The sequence below is a fragment of the Coptis chinensis genome, chromosome 2, assembly GCF_015680905.1.
Source record: "Coptis chinensis isolate HL-2020 chromosome 2, ASM1568090v1, whole genome shotgun sequence".
NCBI classification, from domain to species: Eukaryota; Viridiplantae; Streptophyta; class Magnoliopsida; order Ranunculales; family Ranunculaceae; genus Coptis; species Coptis chinensis.
The window spans coordinates 16,547,513-16,571,502 of NC_141457.1; the positions used below are offsets into that span (position 1 = coordinate 16,547,513).

Here is a 23,990-nt window from a genome sequence, read left to right on the forward strand (position 1 = left end):
CCTACTCGACCACTGAGAAAAGAGGTGAAAATTTCTGACACGCATCCATCAACATTTAGGAAAGACGACCAGCATTTTGTGATATCATGAATTGGATTTTGGGGTACAACTAACTGGGCTATTGTAGGAGAGATCACTGATATTGCTACACATGCTACGATCAATGAAACCTTCAAAGACATATTTTCTTCAATCCAGGTTGTGGTTTGCTCCCCCAACTGCTACTGCTTTCTATATTTAAGCGAGACGGGGGTATTAAGTAGAACCAAAGGTTAGTAACATACATCTTGAAACGTTTGCTTTTATACTCGATCTCTCCTTTAAGTGTATTCTACGGTAACCTTTATATTCAATATATGCCAGTACTTAAAACTGGAGATAAAGAAAAAAACTGCAGGTAGCATTATGCTCATGTACATTACCAAAAGCAGGTCTGCATCTAATATAATTAAAAATTGATTTAATGTACCATTTATTATACAGTAGCCTAACATTAACAATCCATTGGTCATTCCAAAAACTCTCACATTCAAAAATTATTGCTGCTCTCGTACCCAACGGCAATCATGGAGAAGTTTGCCATCCGAAGTATATACTGTTAGTTCCTTCAGCATATGCTTAGACATTGTGCGACATTGGAAGAGAGGATCAGAATTTTAAAACAGTGAGTACTGATGATGACCAGTAATCAAGAGCCAAGAGCTATCTCCATCAGCGAAAAAACAAGGCAAAGTTCACTCCTGCCTCCTGTATGAAACAGATATCCTGCATCTCCGGAGGTACCGGCGATAAAGCGGCCATGTCCTCCAATGTGCACCCTGAAAAAGCATATTCAGAGGGTCTTGTGCGACAGCAGTCATCTTCCAGAACAACAAACCACTTTGTTGATGGCGTGGGATTCGACTTCCTGGACAAGTTTTCGGTATCTAAAGAGTAAGAACTATTAGGTATAATACTGGTATCCGAAAAATATTTCCTCAGCCCAGGAGTGCTACACATTCATAACCTTCTTCGTGTCATACGTCTACAGAATCAAGTTGGTTCATCGCAAGTGTAAGACAGTAGAACCATGTCCGGCTTAGTCAGCAAGCCAACTTAAAATGTGTAAGATGAGAGCCTCGTCTAATCCGCTTTTGGAAGAAGTGTGTTTAATCAGTTTATTAACAATTCACATCAAACTCGCTTGAATCCAGAATAAAAGTTCATGATACCAAGTAATAATTCAAGGTACTAAGAAAGTTTGAAGTTATTAACCCTAAATAAAATACTAGATATACCATGATTGTGTTGCAAAAACCTCCACATTATATACAACACACAAGCAGGAATTTAACAGTACACCTGACCACCAGCACATATACATCAATGAATACTACAAGCTAGTATTGAATTCCTAACGAAATCAAGGCTAACAGTTATTTCATGAAACTCCTAACATATACAATTCGTCGTCATCAGCTTCCATGTCAGCACTGACTTGCAAAATTACTTCTGATTCCCTTGCATGGCGACTTGATTCTGCCTGCATAAGAACTTGTGTGATCAAAAAGGTGACATCACACAAAAACTTAAACCAAAATGTGAAAGACAAAAGCACTGGGATAAACATAGACATCTCTTTATACATCATTGTGTATCTTGCATATAAAGATGAACCTACATAATGAACAGATGGCACTTTTGTGGATATGATCTCCCCAAAATGGGGGTCATCCCTACAAAAAATCTGCTCATTTAGAAACATCCAACAAGATCAAAAGATGTACGAATCTTTAAATGAGCTGATTTTCTTTTGGGCATCTCACCGAGGTGGGGTTACTCCACAAAAACTCAGCCCTCAATTCATTCTAAAAATTCCACTTTTAAAAGCGAGATGTATACAAATATGTACAAAGAGATGTCTATACATCTTGTAGGTCTAGCATATTTTCGAAAGAGCTAAAAATGATTTTGCATGAGGTGAGGCAACATTGAGTTTTAGACCCTGTCAGTTGTTGACTTTCACGCATTCTCACAACATTAAACACGTTGAAAAAGAAGTTATTCATTGATGAAGCAAGTTTCATTTCCTATGCTATCAAACACAGGATAAACAATCCTCTTCTACAAAAAGAAACTGGAGCATGGGGAGAAGATTGGAAGTTTCGTCAAATGGTCCAACTTTCTGGTAAGTCACAACCATCAATCTTGATGCAAGTAAATTTTAACTTGGTCTACATACAGCTGTAAATGGCGTAGTTTACCTTAACCTGGCGATAGCCTTCAAGTATGCGTCTGTATTGCTGGCGAGCATCAGGAGACTCAACCATAGACAGCACCCGGGAAACAGCTTCGTCAATAGCCATGTCTACTTTTTGTTTCCTGAAAATCCTGGTGATGTCCTCATCTTCGTTTTCTTCAATGCATTCTGACTCTGGACGGTATCCTCGTAAACCCACTCCTCTACGGCGCCATCGCAATACGACCTTATCTAGAACACCAACAGCCCATATAATTACCTTGTACTTTTTCCTAACCTGATAACCGCGCACATGAGCCTGCAGAAACAGTGATGGATCTCAATGAGACGAAGAAGTACACAATCATGCTGGTCAATACCAAAACTTATCTTGCAATGACTTGTCTTCCTTTCATTTGTTTATTTATTGTTTTATTTATTTATTTTTTTTCTATCCAGGAAAAAGAAAAAAAGAAAAACACCACTGAAAGTTATTAAGTTCCTGATTTATAGCTATACCATTTGAGCTGGTTATGCAGAAATGCATGTGGAATAGTCTGCACAAAGAACACGCCTGGTAGTGTCCTTGTGCAACACCATTATAAAATGTCGAACACAAATCTTTGATGAATAACAAACACGGATATAGTATGATTTACTCGCTTTATTTATTTATTCTCTTCGTGTTTCTAATAGGGTCATAATGCAGTATGATTTAGAGAACTTCCTCTTCAATATTCTTTCCTCTTTAATATGATCTAAAATAACCCCAAGCTTCAGCCATAGCTAAAACCATGACCAGCGTTTTACAAGAGAGTGTAAATTTGAACAAATTCCATAACAATGTTCCATGTGATCCAACATATCTTTTGAGTAAGTGTAATACCCTGGGTGGGTTTAGTCCCACATCTAATAGGAAGCTGTCTTGGACCTTAGATATATTGGATCGCTTCCCACTAATGTCTAGGCCTTTTGACATAAAACTCCACACCCATGGATGGGCAAGCTTTGGACCTAGGCGACGAAAATGAGACAATATCGGCATGTGGTGAGTGGTCGGGTGTTACAAGTGGTATCAGAGCCGAAGACGGCTCTCTCCTAAAATGGTGAGATTGTAATACCCTGGTGGGTTTAGTCCCACATCTGATAAAAAGCCATCTTGGATCTTGACTATATTGGATGGGCAGGCTTTGGACCATGGCTTTTGGGTGATGTAAGTGGAGATAGTATCAACATGTGGTGAGTGGTGGGGTGGTTACAGTAAGAAACTCAATTTTTTTTTTATCTTACTTTTGAATGGAATGAATACCTGTATTTTCACTACTTTCTGGCGCATAGCTAGAAAGTCCTTTCGCCCTTTCCAACCACGGTATTTCTTCTGTATGGAAAGAGCTGCTTTATTTAACTTGTGATCACGAAGGTTGCGGAATGTCAACTTTGAAGCACTGGAAAGCCTATATATGTCATCTTGAGTAATATCATTCTCATCATAACAAGCAGTATCAGACTCATTTTGTTGCCTTCTCCTGAAAGAATGAGCACGAAAGGCAGATTGTATACGTGCAGCGGCTAGAGCCGCATTTCGAACAGCAGCCAAGGAATCTTTGAGGGACAATTGATCCTCAATACAACCAAGGCTTCCACTCGAGATGCTTTCTACAGTTCTCTCAGCCTGGACGACTGCAGAACCTTTAGAAATCTCACTTTCTTCCAAAGTGAGGGACGAGAGATGGCTAGTTAGCGCCACTTCTGATAGATATCCTGCTAACCCCTTGTGTCCACTGGAAGCAGCAACAAAACCGGCGGTTTTACCAGTTGGATCTTGTGGAGTGGGATCTGTAACTGCCAGAGCTGATGCACCAGATGCTATAAGTGAAGCAACCATCTTCTCCCTGCAACATGACACTATCCAAAGCTCAATACTGATAAGAATTCACAATTAGACAAGAGTGCAAGGAACTGTAAACAAGTACGAATATGTAACATTCACTACAACTTCCAGACTGCATGAGAACCTGCTAACTGGACTGACTGCGGAGTGCGGACTGGTAGACACAGAAAGAAAATGTTCTACAGTCCTATGAAGTTAAAGTCTGCCTACGCTGAAGGCTCACTGCTTGCACTGGGAGCCTATGCTTGCATCTAGTTTCTAGCAAGCAGGTGCATTTTTAAAATTCAAATATCTGCATTAACTTTAGATATTAATAATTATTTTTTTGCAACACAACCCCCCCAAAACCCACAAAACGACAGTCGATACACTGACTAGGTCATTTTATTTTTTATTTTTTATTTTCCTTTTGTGCAGTGGGGTATAGTCTTATTTCATTTAGAATGGAGACGCCCTTGCATGTTTCAGATATCGGACATCTTATGTTAGGAAACTAATTTATGTGTACAATGAGTTTCTTCCAAATCTGTTTGACAGGTAGATTATCTCTTACTAGTTCGTACAACTGACTAGGAATTGTTTTGGTAGTGTTATTGGATTAAATCGTACATCAGGTCAGGAATGTATATAAAAACATTGAATCTGGTTGCTCAAAACCGATATATTTGGACGAAATATCACTTAATGCATCGGTAAATTGACATCTGCTAAATTGAATTTTCTGATAAGTTGGTCAAATTTAGAAATTTATCGGAAAATTAAAATTTCAAGTAACATCGCGAATCTTCAAAAATTCTAAGGAATCCCGGACACCAATTTTCAATAAATCTAACAGCACAAGTTTGAAACAATACTCAAACAAATGAGATTGTGTTGGATTAAATTGAAAATTTCATCAAAATGAAAAGTTCAGCCAGAATAAAAATTATCCAAATCAAAATTTAGAGTGGAAAATTTTAGTGAAACTTGAAAAAATTAAATAATATGAACACTTTATTTCCTTAAAAAGATCCGTGTTATGGACACTCATATATATACGGACACGTTGTGCATACCATCTCAAACTAAAGTTTCTTCTATACCCTAAAAGACTAAAAGAATAATCTATTAACAGTTACAACTCCATGTTATGCCACTTTCATATTTATTAATTTGTAAGGAGCCTCTTAGAGATATATAGTCTAGTGGGGGCCACTACATCTCTCTTGACCAGAAAAAACGTAAGGGACAGACCATGTCGTCATCTTGTTGGCTAAATAAACGCACTAACTATATAAAATCAAACAAAAACGGAAATAATCATAACAAATTAATCACTCGTCTTCTCCATTAAACAGTCATCTTCTCCAATCACTACTATACACTAAACCAAAAAAGAATTTTTTTAAAAAAAACATGCTACTTCTCCAATCACTCTCATCCAGTTTTTTGTAGTTTCTATCTTTAATTTTACTTGTATTTTTGTGAATCTTTGAGCATCAAAAAAACTTAATCTGAGCTACAATTCTTCATATTTTTCTCTTCTTACTTTAAAAACTTAAACCTCTATTTCAACTCTATTGAAGAATAACACCTAGACTATGGATTTATTTTAGTTATTATTACTTATTTATTTTTTTATCTTTTCATCATTAATGGAACTTTAAGTGAAAGCAAACCATAACTAAAAATGCTTAATCATTAATTACTCTTGATATTTGATGTTCTGGAAAACTTCATTAAAATTTCAGTAGTTATACGAATTTTGCATTTGGCGTTAAACGGTGGATCAATTCGGTTATTTGATTGAGTTGCTAAGAATTCAACAACCATTTACTAACAAAAATTGGAGTGACTGCTTGATAGGGGGACCACCATATCTGGTGTTAAGACACAGAAAGTGAAAACATAGAGCAAGAAAGTGTTGTTGTGTGGATGGATTAAAGAAAGAGAGGAAGGGTTTGTTGGTTTTTCCTGCTAATAGGACGAACAGTTTCTCATTTGGTTATTATTGTGTTTTGCTTTTGTTTTGATTGTTATTTTTATTATTTGAGTTATTTGTTTTAGTCAACAAGAAGATGACGACAGGGTCTGTGCTTGTGTTTTTTCTGGTCATGAGAGAAGTTGGTGGCCCCCACTTTAGTGGATATCTCTAGCAGATCTAACGGTGTTCTTTCAGACTATTCTATATTACTAACTGATTGATCTGTTTATATCAGGACTCTATGTTTATTGTTTCTTCTGAACAAAGATTTGATTTTTTTTTTTTAAAAAAAAAAAAAAAAAAAAAAGTACTATTCATCGTCGTTACTTTCTCGCAACACTGATCACTTTTGTTAATATTCATCATTATTGTTCCCCCGATACTATTTACGTTATTGTTCACCGCAACATTGTTCACGTCACTATTTACTGCAAAAATAAAAAATTATTATTCTTATGGCGACAACAATTAGAGAACTTAATGTGAAGTTTGAGACATTAGAAAAGAATGTGAATGATATAATTGAGAAAACATCTGGTGATGATGAGAAGTTCATTGCTTTGAATGAAGAAAATTGAGAAATTGAAAGTGAATTTGACGACTTCTCTCAATGTACGTTTTGCTTAGTTACGAGATTTGTTGACAAATGGAAATGAACCTTGTAGAGATAATTTGCCTCCTCCCATTATTGTGAATCGTCCTCCACCAACTGAGCGTGAGTTCAAGCCAAAAGTTGATATTCCAGAGTTTACAGATATTTTGGAACCCGAGGTTTGCTTTGTTGAGTGGATTGCAACGATAGAGAATGTGTTTGTTTATCAAAATATGTCAGAAGATCGCAAGGTTTCTTGGGTTGCTACTAGACTTCGCGGTTTTGCTTTGATTTGGTGGACAGAGTTTCTCCAACAACGCCTGCACCAGAATTTGGGTCAAGTTACTACATGGGAGTGAAGAAAGAAGCCTTGGTTACTAAGTTTGTGCCTATGAATTATGCGCAACAATTGTACGGAAAGTTGCAAGATTTGAAACAAGATTCTAAGATTGTGCAAGAGTATACTGAGTCCTTTTATCGTCTACAATCACGTTGCAACCTACCAGAGAGTGAAGAAGTCCACATTCGCCATTATCTGCATGGTCTTAGGGGAGATATTCGGTATGATTTAGTCTATGTATGAATTGCCACCTCGGAGGAAGCTTATAGTTTTGCTTCTGAGTCTGAGAAGAAAATGAGTTATATGTCCCCTGTGTCATCTTACTGAGCTACTCCCATAGTTCCGAAGAGAATTGTGAAGTGCTATAGTTGTAGTAAAAAAGGTCATGTTCAAGCAAATTGTCCTAAGAAGCCAGTTTTGACTATTGATATGGAGTCACCTCAACTTGAGATGAATGATGAAGCATACAGAGACACATCTTAGGGAATTCTCACTCCAGCAGATACAGGGTTTCCTATGTTTCTGGCACATGTTTCACCAGTACATGAGTCTGCATGTGGTAATGTTTTCCGATAGAGTGCTACTTTATATAATCCACTGGCTTCTAAGACTTGTCTTGTTCATGTGGTTTTGGATAATGGCAGTAGTATTTCTTTGATTTCTCGTCGTATGGTTGATACACTTGGTTTGACTACTATGGTACATCGTCGACCTAGGAAGGTGCATTCTTTCAGAGTTGGAGATTTTGAGGAACTGGCAGAGACAGTTTGAGTTGGTGTTCACATGGGAGATTTTAGTGACTATGTTCTTTGTCATGTGAGTAGTCTTGATGCTTGGTCTTAGGCACCACTTGGCAGTATAGTGTCCAAGTTGTTTATCGTGCTTGGGAGCAGACTTATTGTCTTTCTCAGGGTCGACATGTCTTTACACTGCGTAATCAGCCATCGCATAAGATGTCGTCTCCTCAGATCGTGCTTGCTAAAGTTGGGAAGGATGTTTACCTGCCACCTCATCATCGTAGTGATTGGAGATCTAAGAAGACTTCTAACTCGTCGGAATCGAGATATTCAGTGGGAGAGTATGATGTGAATTAGGGTTTCACATTGATAATTGAGTCCTACATTAGTTTCTATGTCATTAGGAAATACTAGAATTGGGTCTAAGTAGGATTTTGAGGTTATTTAGTATAAAGGTATTTTGGGGTTATTATTAATTCCGAATTTAAGGTGTTTTATTTGTTTTAGAAGTTTTTTTCCTATATAAGAAGTTGTAAGCCTTTGCCATAGTTAGTTTTTGGGATTGAATTTAATTGATTTTATTGAGGATTCGTGGAATTCGTTTAATTGCAATTGCGATTGCATCAGGTTGTGTATTCATTTACTTGATGGTGTTATCTGCTACATGTCTAGAAAAATTAGGAGATTATATATATATATATATATATATATATATAGTATTGGAATGGGATGAATTCAATATTTGAGATGAGTGGGTGACTATGATTGTTCAATTACAGTTGGGAAGTGAGGTTTTACACCATCTTCCATACTTTAAACTAAGTGAATTCATTTTCTTAAGGTTATAGTAAAGTGTTTTGGTTACCACGGGATATATGAAAGTATTGGTTCGGGTATAACTATATTGAATTACTTTCTCATGCGAGATTGGGTGTTAGTAATAATTTGAAGTTTAAATGCTGCTTTGGTGACTATCATTTCTTACAGCAGTATGTGTTAATGTTTAAGTTACCTATTGGTCACTTTTGCCAATTCGGTGTATTCTTTTTATTTTATTTAAAGTAAAAAGATTAGTTAGTAGGTTATACTTGCTGGGCGCGTGGTTTTTACGCCTTTACAGATTTTGCAGGTGTTTGATACTTAATCACGCGGAGAGATGAGTTGAGACATTATTTGGTTAGAACTTGAACTCTTTGTTTTTATTTATTTGTTCATTATCACCCGTATTTAACTTATTGTAATAGTTTCATTTTGTAAACTGGTTACTTGACTGCTCTGGCACTTGTTGAGATGGTCATCCTCGCCTGGTTAGCTAGGATATAGTGGGTTTGGGGGAGTTACAAACACCCTGTATCGATGTCGAACACTGACACCCGTATCCATGTCAATGTTACTTAGGAAAAAAAAGGTTAGTACAAGTTTATCAAGCCAAAACCACTTGATGAACTTGAAATGACCTAAACAAAAGTGAGAATTAGAATGGAATGGCAGAGCTTTTCAGGACATTAGTGCGTCCAGTCAAGCCTGTCAATCGACTTGAAGTTTCATCCTCATCTTTGGCAATTATCAAACAAAGAAGATTAACAAGGCTGGTTGACCATTTCCCTAATCATGTCCTCCATGAGATGAATTTACAAATCACATACCACAAACTGGTTTACTGGGTAAACAAGTCAAATAATTGAGTTCGTATATACCTATCAATCCATAAAAATGACTTCTCACTTCTAAGTCAACAAAGTGAATACAAAGATAGAGTTGAGAAGATAGAGGCTTGTTGCATATTGGGAGGAGGGGAATAAAGTATTGGAGAAACACTTTATAAAGTTCTGAATTGAGAGCAGAATAGATGTAAATGGGGCAATGGGCCAGTGCCTCAGACTAGCGGGCTATCTATCGGACATTCTGACAACAGGAAAAACCAGATATGACAACAGGAAAAACCAGGAAAATGTTCCAGAAAAATATTGCCGCATTTCCCATAAATGCTAGGTGAAAGGAGTTTCTTATACCAGGTTAATTTTGAGTGGAATTCGATGCTGAGTAACTAAATATATGGCAGATTTGACAAAATTTCAACAGCATTTTATACTACCTATTTATAGTTATAGATACTTTTGCTTACCTTCCAAAGCGTGCAGCCCAATGAAGAGCAGTCCATCCATTAATGTCACGAAAGTTTATACAGACCCCCGAACCTAGAAGTGGGTTTAGGGCCCACTCAAAACCCAACCCAGTTACCATGTGAATTATGCCTTGCTCTTTCCTTGACAGAGAATAACTTGGTGCATCTCCTTCGTGGTATTTGGATGACAACCACTGTTGCAACTTGTCTTTTAAAAGTTCTTGAAGAATCAAATCTGTTGTTCGAAATGGAGTAGCAGTGCCAACTAGGAGATCCTCAATAATATGTTCCCACGAATCTTCACTGCTGATTCCTAATTCAACCTTACCACTTCTCTGAGGCATTGAGTCAGAGACAAGCATTTGTGTAAGTCTGACAAGTAACAACAGTTCTTCTGTGCTTTCAGTATGCTCCTTCTCAGATGAATTACAATGATCACAACTGCCGGGCTTAAGTAGATATTCGAACTCTCTTACTTCACTACAAGATTGTCGGTTGCCTGAAGTAATGCAGAGAGTGACCTTTCCAGGAACGTTTGGAGGAGCCTGGCAACGTAGGACACCTTCTTGAATGATTTGAACGGGAACTTCAATGTCTCCAAACATACATGTCCAGGTACACTCTGAGGGATCACAAAGAAAATATCCAGTAATGATAACCTGCATTTGAGTGGTTTGAGTTTTAGAGTTTCAAAATGACAAATAAAAAACATGAATAGAATGAGAAAAGACAAATTTCATATGAGAACTGGGGCAAGACCAAAAACTATGGAAAATATCGTAACATAAGTGAGAATTCCTTGATGTACTGATCCGTTAACAAATCTTATATTGCGGCCTCATACGTTACATCAATGAGATGACTGGAATTCCAATTCCTTGATCAATATGCATTGGGTTAAAATGTTAGGCATCTCCAATAACTTGTTATAAACCAAAGACTGAGAGAAAAAAAAAACTGACATCGTTTATTCAACTATTTGTAGTGCTAACAAAAAGAAACATTTATTAAAATATCAATTTTTCTATCGCAGCTTGGAGAAGTTGAAAAGGTGGTCTATAATTAGCGAAGGATGATAGTCATACTAAACAAGGTGAAAAAAAGGCAGAATCACTATCTATATTAGAATCCAATTTGGGGCAAAACCATGTAGAGAGCTTTTTAAAAGAAAAAGAAAAAAAAAAAGATGCATTGAAAAATCCAAAGAAGGCAATTGCATAACCAAATCCCATCTGACCTCGCTTTTTAGGAAGGAAAAAGAATAGCAACGGCATTAACTGTATGAGTTTTTAAGACAAACATGCACTACACAACTTTTGGATGACAGAATATTTGAATGTAGAACTTCTGTGGTACATACCTTTGTACTCTCACCAGCATACCCATGTTCTGGTGATATCTCTCGAACACTAAACATTTGTTTTTCTGCAAGATTCGAATTCAACTCTGTTCCAAGAGGATTTTTAGCTTGATTTACATGGTCAAACCATATTGTATCATACTCGGGGTTGACTTCAGATGTACTCAACCCAAAAGAACCGTCACATATTTCAGTTTTTACAACATCCAGAGGCAGTGACGTTGTTGGTGATACAATATGATCACAAGAGCCCAAAAGAAACTGCTTAGCTGCTGAAAACCTCTGAGATAAGTTGTTCTCTGACATTGCACCAAACAAGTATTTGTTTTCTTCCTTATTCCCACTTAAGTCCATCCACTGAGGTGACCGTTTCTCAGGCTGTTCAGTTAGATATGCAGAGAGTCTCTCACTTTCTAAATAGAATGGATTCTCCTGTACAAATACCAAATTATTCTGCATCAAACTAACTATAATGAGTATTAAACTGGTTTCTGACTAAGTAAGGGGGACAAGGATATCAGTGCAAGAGCTAATACAGGTACCACAGTACCAGGTGTCTAGAAAGCATCACTAGAACACCTAAAACACAAGGACGCGGCTGTACTTTTTTAGCCATTAGGCATTTGGGACCAGAAGTTCTTATCTGGTATGTGGACCACTCCCAATGATTATTAGCTACTCAAGATATATGCAGCTGGGACTAGAGGTTCTTCTTATGGTCATAGGACAGTACCTCCAGATCCCAATTGTTAAGAAAATTTTATGGATTTACTCGACTAACAAGTACCGTTGAGCCTTTTCTCACCTCTATATCCTAAGATAAAAATAAAATAACATAAAAAATAAAATAAAATAAAATCATCTCAAACACATGTTGTAAGGAAAAAATATGATTTTTGTACTCTATCCCACCATCTGCCTCTTTCTTTCACTCTTTTACTAATCCATGTCCAACTCCGTGTCGGTGCCCTATGAAGCACGGACTCTGACACGTAACCCAGATGCGACCCAACATAGACACAGGGATATGGCAATTTTCAGAAAATAAGGATATGGATACGTAAAGGACACAATTAAAAGAAATTGTAAACACATTTATAAAAATGAAAAATATCATTTTCAGAAACTACGGATGAGATAGAAGATGAAAAAATGAGAGTAATATTGAATGTTGGCTAATACCAATTGGTGATAAGTGGGGAGGTCCCAAGACTTATATATTCTTATGTGGGGCTTAGCATAATATGGATCTCTTTTCATGTACACCCTATTGATGCTCAGAATATTGCTTGGTGGTATTGCAAATAATTATGTTCAAACTAACGAAAGTGAGCAATTTCAGAACTGTAATTATTTGGAGTACAATCTCAACAGCAATGAAAAGCCATGAGGACACAATAAGTCAATGATGGAAGAAAAAATATATTGTTGGAGGAAAACAAACACACAGAGCAAGGAACAAAGTTGCCAAACAAAATGTAAATGAATTCCTTACATTTGCTCCAGATGTAAATGAGCTTTTCTCTTTTGAAATCATCCAGGTTGCATTTGCACATAATTCCAACGTCTCTTTCCAAAATGGAGATTCGTTCCTTTCAATTTTATATTCAAGATCAACATGTTGTAGGTGTTGGTTCCTGTTGTCACCTGAGGGAAACATAACTGGTCTAGTTACATGCCACACTTTTCTTCTTTTTCATTTTATCATAAAAGATAAAAAAGAATGACACACACTTTTCTTCTTTTTCCTTTTCCCATAAATGGATGACAAGAGATTACCGAAGTCTTAAAATATGTTAAAGTTGCATACCCATGTGACTGTTATACCTTCCAAGACTAATAAGATATGAAATTCACCTACAATACATATTTTGCTATCCACAATATCTCAACATAAAAACTGTTACAGCAAGAACATTCTTCTGTGGTGATTCTGGGAAAGGGGGCGTGGGGGCACAGTTCAATTCAAACACCAAGTCCTTATAGCTGAATACCAATTTCCAAATACTTATATGTCTAACTGCCCTATAAAAACGGGTTCTTAATTTTTCCAATCTCTTTGAAAAGCTTGATCCCCTGGATATGGTTTGCTTCACCAAGATCTATCATATCAAAGTGATCCCAGACTTAACAATTAACATTCCCACATCACTCCCAATGAGCGTTAATTCATATATGAATTTCACAGCACAAGGGAAAACTTTCAGAATAACACCCCCTTTATTGTAAACACAAGGTTCCTCAATACTTTGATTGAAACAAGCTAGTTTAAGTTCATTAAGGGACTTGTCAAGTTCGAAAAGTTCATGCTTACGTCCAGGAGATGTAAGGCCTTAGGGTTCGACCATCTAATGTCCTCCAGATTATCAGCCAGAAAAATATGTAAATAGATCTATTTGCCTGATCTCAAAATGACAATGAAGGGTTACTTATTGAAAAGGCTAATTTTCTTTTCTACCCTACACATCTAGTGATGTCATTAATCTACCTCAGTGGTTCTTGTTTTAATATAATTTTTGGACTATTATATTAAAATATATTTGTAATTTTTCCTCTATTCCATAATTTCCTGAACTGACTGATCACAAATATTGCTGAGTCCTGAGGCAATGCTAATAACAACGGGTCGAATTTGTACCTGAAATTTGAAGTATATTACTCTTTGAATCCTCTAATGCCCCAGTATGATCATTGAAACTTTCATCACTTCCTCTGCATTTTAATACTGCAAGCTCATCCTGGTGGGACGTCCTTTCGATATTTAGAACTTCAAAATTGTTATTCTGCCCATAGTAAGGGGATAGTGCTTCTATGTCATCATCGTTCAAGCTTAACTGCTCCTCAAGCCTTCGCAGGGCTTGACTAACCTCAAACTCAGGAAAACTATTCATATCTCCAGATCCATTGTTCCCATCTAATTGATCTATTATATTTCTCTTTATTAGCTCAGAGCTGACTTCCACTGATGCTGGACTTAATGAACCTTGATAGGGCTCACACAGGTCACTAACTGCAGAATTGGAGCTTGGATTTCTGGCTGTGCTAAGGCTGGGACTCTGACTTGCACTATAAGATAAGTCTGGAGAACCCTGTGAGTTTAATCCTGATCTGTGCCTTCCCTGAAACGTATGATAGATAAGCATTGGAGTCAAATTAGAAATATCATTCTTATGGTTAACTCAAGTGCTAGTGCGTTAAGTAAGAATAGAAACTTGAATGTGGGGCTGTGGGGTCTCCTAATGTTCATCAAAGTTCAAAATTTGTTACTAAAGAAGTATCAAGTATAATACTTGAAGTCATGTAAGCAAGTACAACTAAGAATAAGGTTTGGATTTTGAGTAATATCAGTTTTGGTATCTAGAAAACTCTGTGCAGCCTGACCAGAATGTGTTGTTAAGATTCATCTAAAAGATAAAATAACGAAGAAATGTGCATCCATAAAGTGATAAAACCAATTATCAAAAAATAAATTGCGTAGAAACCGCACAATAAAGAGGAGTAACAATTCTAAGAAATATATACATTTGGCATGATACTCAACCCTACACACATCTGACTCTAAGTCCCCCCTCGCAAGTGCAAACTAAAAATTTCTCTGAATTCTGTAGTCAATAAGAACTAGATATTAGGTTCCTTTACTCATTAAGGGGAACAAACCTCAAGTGCAAGGTTAGGTTAGGTGATCAGAGGTAACTCAGGGACATACCAAGACAAGGTGAGGAAACTCAAGCACAGCAATGAGTGTACTAGTGTACTAGTGTCAGGAGACAAGGTAAATTATGCTCCAACAGTAATTCAATTACATACATATAATGACAAAAAATTCAAAATATAAGTTATAATCCCTGTTTCCATTGATATTCAAAAAATTCAAAAATTCAATTATCTTTTAACATAGTTAAACATTATCAAATGAGTTAAAATTTTATAGAGGTGATCTTCATGGTTAGTTGAACACATTTACAAAAACTATGTTATAATTCACATTGTGGGTAAAGTTGTGGGCTATGATGCACGGATACGGGTACAGCATATAAAAGTTAATGTAGGTTGAGAATTTACAGATGCTTAATGTGATTAAAAAGAAAATTGGGCTTGGAATCGTCAAATGAGCCTCTGCTTATAACAATTCAAGTGGTGGTCCAGCACTATTAGCAATTAGAGTTGATTTTAAAAGTGACCCATATGTCCAACCCAATTAGCAATTACAGCTGATTTAAAAATGGCCCATGTTTCACTTTAAATAAGCCCATTAACTTGAGTCAAACTATTAAGGAGAGAAACCCTAAAGCAGCAGCCGCCTCCTTCACCAACGCAGCTAGAGAATAGAAGAAAGCCAGTGAAGATGAGAAGACAAATCGAAGAAGAAGATAGATCTAAAAAGAAATCACACTTTTTCTTCCTTCTCTTTCTTTCAACTTACTTGAAGTCGAAATTCTTAGGCAGATTCAATATTTCTCCTCATCCATCTCTCTATTTTCTTTTGAGATTACGTGGGAACACCCTGTGTAGCCGTACCCAACCCATATCCTGTATCTATATCGGTATCGTACCCATGTCACACAGATACAAGACATAAAGTGTCGTATCCGTGCATCATAGGTTGCTCCGTGCATCATAGGTTGCGGGGCATGGTATAAAAAGTATAGTAAACAAAACCTGCTCATATATTTATATCAATGGAAACAAGGGTTTACATCAAATATAAGTTAGTAGACACAATGGTTTCAAAAATTCGGAGTGCTCAGCTACAACTATTGGTTAATGATTTGGATTTGCACTACCTCAATTATGACATCATCGGTTGAATGAGGGAACATAAAGAATTCTTGAATTTTTATTTCAATGAAATTATGAAACACCGACAAGCTAGACACCAACACCGGAAATGACACTTTTTGGTGTTCTTTTGCACTCTTGCATTTTAGTAACCTTTTGGTAGGCATAAGAACATAAAATCCAAGAAAATATTAAGGTTTCAAACGATATTTGTGTCTGGGTAAACCATTGACACCTTCATCGCAGGTAGAAGGTTCATCTTAGAAATAACACTTTCATAGCAGGTAGAAGGTTCCTCTTAGAAATAACAAAGGCCTTAGTTCAAGGTTTTGTAGTTACTGCCCAAATATAAATGTGAACCCAACTCATAATTATTAACAATATTTTTGGCCTAAAAGATACAAGCCCAACTATCAAATGAGCCAACATCATAAGAAAACCCACTTAATATACTAATTGGATGAAGTTGTTATCCTTACTAAAGTTTGTGTACCCAGATCCAAGGGTTAGCCTTGTCTGACCCTCAACCCCCCTAGGCTCCGCCACTGACTCTTTGGTGTGCTGTAAATTCATGATATCCCTCCCCATATACATACTATGTGTAGAGACCCTCTATACATACTCCCTATTCTTACTCCATGTTCCTACTCACTCTTGATGAAACTCCATATAGATGACATTTGTCAATCTAACAGTACAATAAGTTGGAAGATCTTTCGAACTGTTGGAAGATCATAAAAGAAATAATACCGCCAAGGACGGAGAAGAGATTACTTAGTGTTTTAGGTTTTGCAACTGATCACTATATCATTTTTCTCAATGCCAATGGAATTCAAAGTTATATTATACTAAATTATAAAAGTGTGTTTATTACAACCAAATGAGCCTACTGGCTGGTTATCTACTATTTAATGTGTTAACAATTGTTAGTTTGTTACTAGTCTGCCCACTGTAACCTCGTATTGAGCACTTTTCTCTCTTTTATATTCCTTAATTGCTCACTCAAGGAGTGAAATAATAGATATCGACTGAGATAACACCCTCAATGAATATATATACAGGAAGGCAACGAAGTTCAGTTCATGAGACCGCGGCGGAGTGGGGCAGCCGCGACACGAAGTTCCTTACCTTAGCTGGATCTCGCTGGTGCCACCTAAACGGTAGGTAGGCAGTGGATGTGTGACATTTGGTGTTTTCATTCATGCACCTGTCCCCAATGGAAGAATGAGTGATCCGCTCTGTTGTCCTGGACTGGACAAGTACATAGAGATCTTCGTGGGACTGGGGAGGGAGTCTCAATTGATCTTTTATAGGATTCCTTATCACGCCACGCATGGACATCTTTTCATTGATAGATAAGAGGGCTCTCCTCTTGAACAGACTCTAAAAGAACGGTTACTACCTGCCTTTACAGAAGAGGTGTACTTTGTACTGCTGTAATGAGCTACATTTTTTAAGGGCAACTTAGTAATTTATGTTAACGTGTTTAAGGGTGTTTTCATAATTTCATAGTTTGTTGTTTGTTAATTTCTTTTAAGCTTATGATTCTTTTCAGTGTTAAATTACGCGTTATTAAACATTGATGAGTGGGTCATTTTTCAGCATATAGTACTCTAATTAAAACTACGAATCCATTGTCTGCGATGTGTATCAAATTTTATTGGTAACTGAGAATATTGTTGGTGATTGAACGGACACAAGTTGTTAAGATACAACCTGATCCACACTATCTTACTTTGGTCATAAAGTTGTTTATTTGTTTGAAATACTTGTAAGATGGCCAGTGCATGCGTGGAACTAGAATGTGGCCTTGAATGAAATAATGTTTGATTGGAAACTTGGAGGCAAGTTAGTTTCACACCACCTGTTTAAACAATTTAAGAGACACGAACTCATCTAACAATTAATCCATGCTTATCTAGTTTGACTTTCTTAGCTTAATCTCACCATCTCCACCAAAAAGGTTTATGGGGAAAAAAAAAAAGAAAAGAAAAGGAATGAACTGGTGCGTTCTCAACACCCATTTAAGAATTAGCTCTCACAACCTCATAAGGCAGGAGACACTTTGACATTGATTAATTACTAGAAAAGAGAAAGAAAAGAGTATAACTTCCTCCTATTTTTAATGAAGGAACTATTATGGTAAGAAATTTAAGAGTAGATAGATACGGGATTTAAAGAGAAGACCATCTGTTTTTGAATGAGAGAAAAGGGACGCCACCTCTTCCTTGTACAGGCACTACTTACAAGGAATAATTTCTTGTTCCTTTAGTTCTAAAGTGATTCTTTTTAACTTGTTTTGTAATAATTTAGCTGTTTCTTTATTTTCTTTAATTATGAATCAATATTAGAATACATCCATTATTTAGAAATTATGACGTTGATTAGCGTTCAAGTGTGAAATACCGATCTAGGGTAAGAGATCGGTTTCGGGGTGCTACAAAATGGTATATGTGCTAATATGCACCCTCTTTCTTGACATGATGGTGAACTCCTCATCCTCACTAAATGAGAAGATGGTGAATTATCCCACCCTTGGGCCACGCCAGGAGCAATATCCTCACCAACAATTTCATAAAACTATAAAAGATGGGACAAAAACAAAAACTCCATTTAAGACCCTATGTAAACAGATTTGATAAAGAATATTATATAGACTGTAAAAGAATTTATAATAATAATAATAATAATAAAGAAGAAAAAAAATGTATTATACGCATCCTCTAGTATAATCCCGGTAAGAAATTCTTTTTTGCAACACATACCTCAATTATTTCCCTATAGTGAACAAGAACAATGTGCTCATATGCTCTGCAAAATGAAAGATCCACTGTTTAGTAAATCTGAAATCTTAGAATACTTGATCTACATGCTTTAGACACTTCCGAACAATACAAGGAGACAACAAATATGTGAAAAAAGAAAATTTTAATGTAGTCAACCTGGCAATACCATTAGTGAGTCTTTTTCGGGCTTAGTGAATACTTCCAACTCTCTCTCTCTCTCTCCAATTTTTTTGCGTACATGAACTTGAGAATTGTGATATACTCCTAAGATGCTCATATATGGACTTCTACAAGGTATGAGGATACACATTCATTTGGTCTTTGTGTAACAGAGCATGAAGGGTAGTTAAGCAGTCACTCATCGTATAAAGAAGAGTTTGTGCTAGATGCGAGTGATATGGATGAAGAGCTGCACAGTATGGCGAATAAACAACAACATGAAGAGGAACAATTTATAGTTGACGAAAAGTTTTGCGTGGAGTGAGGACAACTAATGTCTATAAAGATGAATATAATGATACAATCAAAGAGGTTTTCAATACTGATACTATAAATTTGGACCTTAGAAACTAGATGATAGAGTACTAAACCTGTAAATAACAATTCTTCCTTTCCTAATTTAGTACATATCACCCTATATGAATCTTTGGAATTAATTTAAACTTGAGTTGGGGGGTTTCTAACTCTTGTTCCTGCTTTATGCTATAGATTTGCTAGACCTTAACACACATGGTTGCATAATCAAGACAGTTTGGTTAGTCCACTTTGTGAAACACTAGTATTCCAATCGGATGTAGTTAAAGCGTCGGTTACAGCTGATCATTAATTACTTCTTAACAAGAATAAAGTTGATGGTTTCTCCAAAGTCAGACCCCAAATTGTAATTATTTCTTGTTGCTGGATAGGTGAAATTTATTCTCTTATGGAAGCATGCGTCATACAAGCTCTATACAAAAAATTTCCAGCAAGTGTTTTTTTGAGGTCCACTCATTCTAGTAGAAGGGACAAACAGGAACAGCTAAACAGAACAAGAGCTATAGATGGTTGACGGTATATATAAAAACCAAAATATGTTACAGTTCCGCAGTATAACTTTATAAGCAATAAAAAATGCATATCCTATATGGCTATATAACCAATAAACAGACATACTGACTTACGCGTCCAACATCCAATAGCTACGCCTCTGAAAGTTAGGGTTCACTTCTCCATGAGCATAATAACAATTCAAAGTATCAACATTACCTACCTAAACACACAAGAGAATAGGAATGACGTAATTCTACAAACGGGAAACACATACAATAAAAATAAATGTTGTACTAACACACAAATTCCATTTGCTATCAAAACATGATTGACTGAACAAAATCCCTAACAAGATAAAACTCAATGTCGCCTAGAATTGCCAACAACAAGTTCCCCAAGACTTGCTTGAAGTCATATCTTAATTGTTACTCCATGATTCCTCCGACAAGTGAACAATTAAGACCTTAAGATCAATTATTTGGTGAATAACAATAGATCTGATCAAGTAAGATCTACTGGAATATGGTGTGCTAAACATAGTGATATCCTTGTTTTTTACTGCTATATTGTATTCCAAGCTGGACACATAGAGCCTACAGTTCCCAGGCTCCCAGCTTGAAGAGAAAGGTAAAAGAATTGGGTCGTTATAGTGTCTTAAGTCCACATGCTTTAAGTGCTGCAGTTCAAAGAGCTTAGAACTTTTTATGAGTAGGCTCCAAGAGCATTTTCCAAAAAGAAAGTTAAGATAACGTAGAACTCTCAAAACGTTGCAGATTTTAGGAGTCGGTTCCACATATGCCTAATTGCATTTTGAAAAACGAGAAACTACAATAAGTTAAACAAACTCTTGAATAAGAGTAAGCAACACACTCAAGTGGTTTTGGTGTTTCTTCTGAAAGAAATACAAAGCATATCTTCACACTCTTCATCACAACTTCAACTTAGACTGGCCTTTTAAACCAAGAAAAAGAAATTCTTCCAAACTTATACACACATTTAAGAAAATAGATATCATACTAACTCAAGCCTTATCTCTGAAAAAAAAAAAAAAAAAAAAAAAAAAAATTTATATATATATATATATATATATATATATATTTAAAAAAAAAAAAAAAATATATATATATATATATATATATATATATATATATATTCTTCTTCAAACCTTGAGTCTTTCGTGCGCTTCCCCAACAGTCTTTCCATCTCTCTTCTTTCGCCAGATATGACCATCTTTACGGAAAAACCGAAGGACCCTCTTGTTGAAAAGAAACAATGACCCACCTAACAAGAGACCCAATTAACTATTATAGAATGCAGTGGGAACATCTGAAACACAACACGATTATATGATAAGCTCGACAAACAGGATAAAATGTTACTGAGAGTTGCAAGAAGATACTTACTAGGTGGTTTTTGAGGGGAAGTTTCAGTGAGCTGATGATTCCCATGATTCTGTAAGATAAAGAGCACTTCAGGAGGCTTCAACCAACGATGTTGAGCTTCTTTAACCAGCTCGTTCATATCATACCCTAATAATATTTAAAGAATTGAGTGAAATTACCAAAACAGTCACATGTTACATGACCTTGAAGAAAATAGCAATTCTAAGCAGTATAATGACACGTGTAATAATTATTTTGATAGAGAACATGAAGAGAATCTTACCTTGAAATTCCATGGTCTTGAGTTTCAAGAAAATTCGCGAGTTAATTAACAGTGAAGATGATCAAATCTATCTAAATGAAACAGTTTTGAGTTGGGCAGACCAGCTTTAAGTTTGGATGATGTACTCTCTAGTTTTGCTTAGTGGATTTGGAGTTGAGAGCCGCCCTTGTGTTTTTTATTTTTACTATTTTAATTGAGAAAACACATGTAGAGGACTGAAAAAGAGCCGTCGTCGACAAACGACAAAAGTCAACAGTAAAGTATGAGAGTGAATGATACGCTTGAGTGAGTAGTGTGTGTTCCAGAATTGCGGGTTGGAAATTTGATGGGATTTTGTGTACGGAAAATTTTATAGGGCGACAAAATTGTCCGTATGCGTTAATAATTCATGGGAAAAAAAAATACATACATGGGTAACTAACTATAGCCTTAATCAAAGATTGGGGTTTAAACTTTTTTTTGAGCAAGTTTGGATATCCATATCTACCACGTTTGGTTCTGTTACACTTCCATCTATTTATTTCACACGTGTCACACTCTTTTTATTTTTCTCTAATTACGTGGCATTAGTTTCTAATGTGGCTCTTTCTTATGTGGCAAAGGGGATACAATACTTCTGATGCAAGATTGATTAGGCAACCACACATGCACGAATCACGTGCGATTTCAAATGGTATATTTATTTATTTTGATGGTTTTTTCAAACGATATAACGATATATATACGAAGAAATTTCAAATAAATCGAGAAATTTCAAAAATCAAAGAAATTAGAAATTTCAATAAAGTATAATTAAGAACCCTAACTCCCACGTAGTTCTTGCTCCACCACCCCCAAATTAGATGCACACTACTTTGACAATGTCATCTTCAAAGAACTCAGTCAATTCGCGCGAATCTTGCCACTGTGGTGCTCCTTCTCCAATACGAGTGGCTGGTCCAGATTCCCAAAATCCAGAAAAGAAGTTTTTTTTGTTGTGGACAGTATAATAGGGAGACCAAGACTAGAGCATGTGGGTTCTTCGTCTGGAATGATGAAGAACAAACAAATCATGAAGATGCTTATCATGAAGATGTTTTGATCGCTGAGAATAGACAATTAAAATTGAGAATTATGGATTTGGAGAAGATGAATACACTTCTATGGGCCAACTTGGAGAAGAAGAATTTCGAATGGAGGTTGAAGAAGGCAGTAGCTATCTTTGTTTGTGTAGTGATTGTATTTTGGTGGTGTTTTCTTTGAATTTGTAAGAACAATTTGTAATGAGAATGAACGCAGTTACATAGATTTCTGCTTGAGATTTCTAATTAATTATTTTTTTTCATAGCATTACATAGCAAATTCCAAATACACGCATTCATCTTTAAATAGCATTACTAGAAGAGGTTGATTCTGATGAATATGATTGCCCACAGTCATCTGCACTCTCACTGTCCAAGCTATAACAATTATCACTATCACATTGCCCACATGAACATGAACTATAAGAGGTTGATTCTGATGGAACAGAAACAAGAGGACCTTCACCAATCACCTTAGCTCCTTCCAGTTGTTGGTACACTTTTCTTCCCTCCTTGTAAACTACATTGGTCTTCATCATGTTGTTGCTGCTGCCTTCAGCTTTGGGTTTTGGGTTTGCAACTCTCTCTATTCTTAAACCAGTTCTAATCCATGATGCAATGCGCCCCTTACCCTTACTAGTATTCTCCTTGTTCTTCCCCTGACCATTATTCTCCTTATTCTTGCCAGTATCCATTGTTTTTTTTTTTCTTTGAGATGTTCATCAATGGTTGGTTTATCTTGGTTTTATAGATGAATTTCTTTATAGATAGGATAGCATTGAAGAAGTCCACCAGTTTAGTATTGGGAAGGGAAAGATGCAGTTGAACTTGAATGGTATAGGCTACAGAGGGAGTACTTCTTTGGGTAATTACGAGAATTTTGAATTGAATGAAATGACCTTATGCATGGGGTTATCTTAAACAAAACTAGAAGAAAATTTCAAACTAGAAATAAAATAGAAAAGAAACCTACCAAACCCTGAACAAGTAGTAAAACAAACATTTTATAACAAGAAATAAGATCAACATGCATCAACAAACTATTTTAATGTTTTCCATGTATCCAAAACCCAAAAGAAACATCTAGAACAAACTCCAAAATAACCAAAATAAATATACATGAATAAACATGAAACATCAACATAAAGATATCCCAGAACCAAGCTACAACATCAAATTTTCCACTGCTGCTTCATTGGGCTTGCATCAAATCTTGTCTTCACACCTGGAGTAGTTGCTCTTGTATCCATAGTTCTTTTTCTAGTTCTTTTGAGACCCAGTGTTGTAGGTTTTTTCTTATTAGGGCTTTTTGCAGGTACCGCATTTGTAGTTGTAGAACCTTGTGTACCAAGATGAGCAGATACTTGAGTTGATGTTGTATAAGTTGTTTTCTTTGAAACTCTTCCCATTGGAGCAGTTGAAAATTGAGCTCCTGATCTGGTCC

General features: G+C 36.2%; 1 protein-coding gene across 2 annotated transcripts; it reads right to left on the reverse strand.

The window, feature by feature from the left end:
* Positions 1 to 1,195: 1,195 nt before the first annotated feature.
* On the reverse strand, positions 1,196 to 21,776 carry LOC147515137 (Calmodulin-binding transcription activator protein with CG-1 and Ankyrin domain). 2 transcript variants are annotated; one of them, XM_086586196.1, is made up of 12 exons: positions 21,486 to 21,776; positions 21,224 to 21,349; positions 20,986 to 21,101; positions 19,952 to 20,040; positions 18,771 to 18,816; positions 13,865 to 14,345; positions 12,722 to 12,873; positions 11,227 to 11,658; positions 9,867 to 10,525; positions 3,528 to 4,110; positions 2,244 to 2,537; positions 1,196 to 1,522 (listed from the first exon to the last, which is right to left on the reverse strand). In XM_086586196.1, exons 1-12 carry the CDS (start codon positions 21,496 to 21,498, stop codon positions 1,421 to 1,423), a joined length of 3,093 nt encoding a protein of 1,030 aa, XP_086442322.1. In that variant the 5' UTR covers positions 21,499 to 21,776; the 3' UTR covers positions 1,196 to 1,420. The 2 variants fall into 2 exon arrangements, with proteins under 2 accessions (XP_086442322.1, XP_086442326.1); XM_086586200.1 differs by having other exon boundaries at positions 20,986 to 21,146; positions 21,486 to 21,651.
* Positions 21,777 to 23,990: the final 2,214 nt, after the last annotated feature.